Here is a 6,875-nt window from a genome sequence, read left to right on the forward strand (position 1 = left end):
CATATCCCCTAATTTCTAGATTAGAAGGACCTGGAAGACACTCTCAGAAGAATGTTATGGCATCTTATCTAGATTTGAGTTAATGGCCTTTTTTAAAATTAGAAAACACTATATTTTAGATGTCTTTGAAGTCAGAGTAGGTAAGGCACTACTACATCCTAAACCTCTTTTCAAAAATATTTATGTTCAGTTCCTACTGAGTCTCATGATAGAGTAATACATGCACGTTTTATTGAAAAACCACAACAAACATTTTGTGGATATTACTGCATTCATTTAATGTTGTGCAAAATTAGACTCACAACATTCAAGATGTAAAGACCAGGTCTTCTTCAGGAAGATCTGAAGTTCTCTTCAAAATATTATGTTAAACCACCTTTTCAGGCAATAACTCAGTTCTTTATGTTCCTGGTAGTAATAGACATTTCGACCATTCAAGGGCTGCACAAGGCGGAAATTGTTTTGCATTTGCCTGTCCTCCTCAATGGTAGTAAAATATAGTGAATTTGTCATTTTTTCAACCTGGAAAAAGAGAGGGGAAAAAACCAATGGCAGGAGAGAAGAAGAAAAAAGGAGAAGACAGCAAACAGTGAAAAGTTACTTCATCTACCCAGAACGTAGATGTTTAATGTCTTAAGTAGGGATTCCTGACATTCAGCCCAGAGCGCTATTTCCTCAAGTTACAACAGGTCAATTTCCTGTCATTTCAGGCAAGAAATGTGGAAATACATAAAAAGGTAGTTCTCAGCTTACAACCCAAGCTAAGAGCAGAATTTCTGTTGCTAAGCAAGGCAGTTGTTAAGTGAACTTTGCCTGATTGTGTGAACTTTTTTTAACACAGTTGTTAAGCGAATCACTGTGGTTGTTAAGTTAGGAAACACAGTTGTTAAGTGAATCTGAGTCCCCCATTGACTTTGCTTGTCAGAAGGTCACAAAGGTTGATCACATGACATTGGGACACTACAACCGCCAGGAATATGGGCCAGTTGCCAAGCATCTGAAGTCAATATGGGATGCTGCAATGGCCATAAGTGTGAAAAACAGTCATAAGTCACTTTTTTTCAGTATTGTTGTAACTTCGAACAGTCACTAAAGGAACAGTTGTAAGTCAAGGACTACTGTACATTCTAAAAATAAAGCCTTGGGGCTTAAATGCACTATGTGATTCCATCTCATGGAGTTCTCAGCAGACTTACATATATCTGGAGCTTTCCAAACTTTGCGCCTTAACTACCAACAACTTGGTATGTATGATCTAGGTATGTCCAATTGGTCCTGCTATTACCCAAACACAGATTATGGGCCATAGAGAATCCCTAGCAGACCTATTCCCACAAGGGGTTTTTATGGGGGATGTTTTCACTCGGGGAGGGCAGCCAGCTCCCTGGAAAATAACCTAAAAACGTGTTAGCCCCGGTGGAGCAAGAATACAGGTAGTCTGCAACTTACAACAGTTTATTTATAAGACAAGACAAATCTTTATTGTCCTTTTTTACTATGAACACACTGGCCCATATTAAAAATGAAATTCTGTTGCCTGCTCTCAAGAAAGTATACATCTACCACACACATACATACACAGCACACACATACACACACACACACACATACACACACACTCCATACATATACTGTATATATACATTTAGTGACCGTTCAAAGCTATAATAGCACTGAAAAAGGTAACTTATGACAATTTTTCACACATCATTAAGCAAATCCATTGTCCTGAAACTGGCAAAAACATCCCAAAATAATGGACATGTGACCGCGGGATCCTGCAGCCAGTCATAAATGTGAGCAGTTGCCAAGCAATCACGTGACCTTGGGGGTGGTTGTTTTGCAACATTTTTACGACACTCGGAAGTGCTTCACAAGCCATAAGCACCTTTCAGAGGCCGTCACAACTTTGAACAGTCATAAAATAACCTGTTATAAGTTTAAGGCTACCTGTAGCTCTTTCAATAGTTCTCTGTCACCACCACCACCACCCATCAGTATCTGCCATCAGTATCTGCCACTTCTTTGCCTTATGACATGGCCAGCTCTAAATGCAAAACTTGATCTACAGTATTTGCTTATAGCAACTCTGTCCTAATCCATAGCGGTTTTGCGACAAACTCAGGAATCTGAGCATTTGAGGATCAACTGACTCTAATAAGGGCCAGTCTATTTTCAGAGAACCTTAGAATCCATTCCTGAAAGTTGAGATGAATCGGATCTTATCCACTCACCTCTTGGTAAAAAATCCCAATGGGTTCTCGAAAGACAATCCAGATCACAGACTCTTCACAGTCTGGAGAAGTGAGAGAACCGCTGTAGCAGTAATAACTGCTTACATCTGCTGTCTTCAATAAACCACCCAGAGAGAATTCCCCATTCAGATCCCAAGAATCATCTGAAAAACCAGAAAAAAGAGACAACATCACCTCATTTTTATTTTAGGGAAGTGGGTGGGACTGAGGGGGAGGGGAGATCCAGAGACTCACCTTTTTCTGGGATTTTGTTGAGAAGATTGGCTAGAGTGGTCCATGGAGTGATATAGTAAACCCCTTGGGATATCTGTAGCAAATTGAAAGAAAACAGTATATAAGGTCTCCTGTGCTATACTAAGAAACTGTATGTACTGTATAGTTGGTGGGATACAGGGAATAGTCGCTTAGCTTGCAAAATAGTCTCTCAATTAGAGATGCCAGCTTGCAGAGAATAGCAAGAATGTGCCTGGCGCAAAAGTGGGTTACAGTTGCATTTATGTCTATATATATATATATATAGCAGGGATGTCAAACTCAATTTCATTGAGGGCCGCATCAGCATTGCGGTTGCCCTCGGGGGGCCGGGTGGGTTTGGCCAGGGTGGGTGTGGCCTACTGGGTGGGCATGGCCAGCTCTACATCGTTCGCGTCAAGGGTGCCTGTGGGGGCCTGGGCAGGAGTGGGACAGATCTGAGGGTCTCTGGCAGAAGGGGGTGGGACCAGGGCAAGGACCAAGGCATGGTCCATTTCTTCATTCCTCACAAAGGGTGAAACCTCCCCAGCATGCACCCAGGGGGCGGGCCCGACGCGGCAGGGGCTGGTTCCTCGCTGTTTCCAGATGGCCTCGTGGAGCTAAGACTGAATGCGTTTCAGCATAGATGGCCACCACAAAATTGTACATTGGCTCCCGGCCGGCCTGGGCCAGGGCCACGGCAGCGTTCCCTCACTGATGCCACCCTAGGCTGCCCGAGGGACAGATACTCTTGGACCAATCCAGCGCTGGATTGGCATTCTTCCTGGCCAACCATTTGCGCTGCTTACCTGCATGAAGAATGCCAGGACAACCAAACCTTGAGGATCCTTCTTCGCATCTTCTAAACTCATATTGTTTTTAGTGTGAACCACGTGCATCTGGTGCAAGAATGGAGAATGAGCATGAGCACCAATATTTTAAACAGAGTGTGTTAACAATGCAGGTAGCCCTCGACTCACAACCGTTTGCTTAGTGACCATTTGAAGTTACAATGGCCCTGACAAAAGTGACTTGTGACCGTTTTTCACATTTACGACCTTTGCAGCATCCCCACGGTCACATTCAGATGCTTGGCAACTGGCTCCTGTTTGTGATGGTCGCGGTGTCCCAGGGTCATGTGATCACATTTTGCAACCTTCTGACAAGCAAAATCAATGGGGAAAACCAGATTCACTTAACAACCCCCTGCTACTAACTCAACAAATGCAGTGAGTCAATTAACAACCGTGGCAAGACAGGTCATAAAATGGGGCAAAACTCACCTAACAACTGTGTCGCTTAGCAGTGAAAACTTTGGGCTCAATTGTGATCATAAATTGAGGACTGTGTGTATAAAACAGTTTTTCCCAACCCTGGCAATTTTAAGACATGTGGATTTTAACTCCCAGAATTCCCCCAGCCAATCATTCCATCCTATCCTACACACACACAATCTATAAAGCTCAGTGGTTGGCTACTTGTAGTTCCCACCTGTTCTCTTCAGATAGTTGTGATCAGGACAGTAGTTGTGTTTCCTTTTTAACAAGTAATCTATTCTGAAAGGACTTTGCACCCCCCATTACTGATTTTTACATCCTTCCCCTGAGGACTATCAGCAACATACATAATAGCTTATGAAAAAAGCTGCCAAAGTAGAAATGCAGAAAGCACAGTTAAAGATTCTGGTTGCAGAATAGGTAAATTGATCTTAGCTGGTCAAGTAATCAGCACTACAGGTTGTCCCAAAGGTGCTTTTTTTCAAGAGGCAACTGGGTTTTCTTTGTTTTTCCTTTGTTTTTCCATGTTTCGCTTCTCATCCAAGAAGCTTGTTCCATTCTGACTGAATGTTGGAGAATGAAAGGATTTATATTCCTTGCAGTCATCTGGTCATTAGCACTCTTTCTGGGAGTCGTTCCCCACCATTCTGACAGAAATGAAGAAGCTGCTTAGGTGAAAAGAGAAACATCTTCAAAGAGAGACAAGAAAGTCCAGTTGCCCCTTGAAAAAGCACCTTTGAGACAAGCATGACTTGGATGACTGAGAATCTCCATAGCCCTTGACTTACAACCATTTTCTTTGTGACCATTCAAAGTTACAAAGTCACTGAAAAATGTAACTTACAACTGGTCCTCACACCTACAATCATCATCCACACATCAGGTGACATCCACTTAACAATCACTTTGCTCAGCAACAGAAATTCTGGTCTCAGATTGTGGTCATAAATTGAGAATTACCTGTATTCTCCTACATCAAACCAAACATTCATCTCTTAGTAATTTTATTTTTGCCAGCACCCTGAATTGATTACCTCCATGGCATAGCGTTGGCCATTGATTGTGTGCTCTGCGCCATTGGTATTTTGGGTGCCCCAATGCCAGTGGGCGCTGTGCAGCCAATACACTGCTGGTAAGCCGGGACCAGAGATGGTTGCTTTGGAATTAAAAGTTATCTGAACTGCAACAGAATGAAAACAAAATTAAGAGCAAATGTCTTGATGGGTCTTTGACTAACAAGCAAACAGGCATTATTCCAACAGATGTTAATTCCTAAATCCACAATCCCAGAAGATTCCACTCTTAAAACTGTAAGGATGGTAGTAGATTTTAGGAGAAGCTCTCCTATTCTACCACCTTTTACAATATTGGACAACACAGTATCAACAGTAGAGATCTTCAGGTTTCTGGGTTCTATAATCTCCCAGGACTTAAAATAGACGCCTCACATTAGAACCACTATTAAAAAGGCACAACAAAGAATGTTCTTCCTGCATCAACTCAGAAAAGTCCGATTGCCCAAGGACCTGCTGATACAGTTCTACAGAGGAATTATTGAGTCTGCCAGTTGTACCTCAGCAGCTGTCCGGTTTGGTACAGCAACCAAACAGGACAGGTACAGACTTCAACGGATAGTTAGGACTGCAGAATAAACAACTGCAACCAGCTTGCCTTCCATTGAGGATTTGTATACTGCACGAACCAGAAAGAGGGCTAAGAAAATATCTACAGACACCTCACATTCTGGACATAAACTGTTTTAACTTCTCCCCTCAGGACGCCACTATAGGGCACTGCATGCCAAAATAATTAGACACAAAATAATTATACACCTAACTCCCACAGCATTGTCTTACATGCATTGTCTTACTTACTTACATGTCAAACCTGCGACGTGACATCATGCAACGTATCAGGACAGTTTTGCCATTGCCGGCAATGGGATGGGTGTGGCTTCTACGCGATGCATCCAGCCCGTGGGCCGGCAGTTTGACACCCCTGTCTTAGACCTAAAGAAATTTACCCATACAGTAGGCCAGGGATCTTCAAACCTGGCCCTTTTATGACTTGTGGACTTCAACTCCCAGAATTCCTAAGCCAGGCACGCTGGCTGAGGAATTCTGGGAGTTGGTCCACAAGTCATAAAAGGGCCAAGTTTGAAGACTCATGCAGTAAGCTGTAGAGCATCTCATCTACTCATCTTTCTCATCTTCTCATCCTTTCTCACCTTCTCATCTCTCCTACAACCTTCTCCTATTGGTATATTATGATTTATCACTTGTTATATCTTATGATTCATGATCTATGACAGGGGTCTTCAAACTTGGCCCTTTTATGACTTGTGGACTTCAACTCCCAGAATTCCTCAGCCAGCTATAAATGAATGAATGAATGAATCTTAACTCTCAGACTTAGCTGTTTTTGATCTCATCTGGAGCCCTTTTTGCAATTCCTAAATTTGTAACAGTTAACAAGCAGGTTCTAACCGATGGAGAATTGCAACCTGACACCCACATCAGCACCTAGTTTCACAAGCCTTCCATTACACACATCCAATTAATTGGATTGCCCGAGTCCTTAAACCAGCATGCTTCAGTTTCACTCATATCAAATTTGGCATTCACAAGTGTCAAAGTCTCTCTCTCTCTCTCTCTCTCTCTCTCTCTCTCTCTCTCTCTCTCTTTCTCTCTCTCTCTCACCCTCCCTGTCACATCTGAGTAGCACCTGCTAACGTGACTGCAAGAAATGGAATCCAAATCCTGCAGATGAAGAGGTGGAATTATGCAAGATGGGATCCATCAGTGACCTTTGTTTTCTGCAGAGCAGATCAAAAGATTGCAATCAGCAAGGGAAAAGAGGATCACTGCCCTAAGAGCCTTCTGCTCCTCCTGTCTCTAAACTCAAATCAAAAGGGGTAGGAAGATTTCGGTGTCATCCATATGATGTCCCTCAGGATGTCCCCTGACTTATTTTTCTTCTCCTTAGAGCAATAACAGAATAACAGAGTTGGAAGGGACCTTGGAGGTCTTCTAGTCCAACCCCCTGCTCAGGCAGGAAACCCTCAACCTTGATGATGTTAAGATGTGTGGACTTCAGCTCCCAGAATTCCCCA

General features: G+C 42.9%; 1 protein-coding gene across 1 annotated transcript in view; it reads right to left on the reverse strand.

Moving 5' to 3' along the window:
* Positions 1-257: 257 nt before the first annotated feature.
* LOC107299980 (carbonic anhydrase 4-like) overlaps positions 258-6,875 on the reverse strand; it is a gene marked incomplete at its 5' end in the record, with an annotated part of 8,794 nt that continues 2,176 nt past the window's right edge. Inside the window, 5 exons of the mRNA XM_015829327.2 lie at positions 258-522; positions 2,235-2,398; positions 2,490-2,562; positions 3,296-3,385; positions 4,798-4,943. Of these exons, the coding sequence (XP_015684813.2) occupies positions 355-522; positions 2,235-2,398; positions 2,490-2,562; positions 3,296-3,385; positions 4,798-4,943 (641 nt within the window). The remainder of the gene's footprint in view (positions 523-2,234; positions 2,399-2,489; positions 2,563-3,295; positions 3,386-4,797; positions 4,944-6,875) is intronic.

The sequence above is a fragment of the Protobothrops mucrosquamatus genome, unplaced genomic scaffold (genome assembly GCF_001527695.2).
Source record: "Protobothrops mucrosquamatus isolate PMUCROS unplaced genomic scaffold, P.Mucros_1.0 scaffold5859, whole genome shotgun sequence".
In the NCBI taxonomy this organism is placed as follows: domain Eukaryota; kingdom Metazoa; phylum Chordata; class Lepidosauria; order Squamata; family Viperidae; genus Protobothrops; species Protobothrops mucrosquamatus.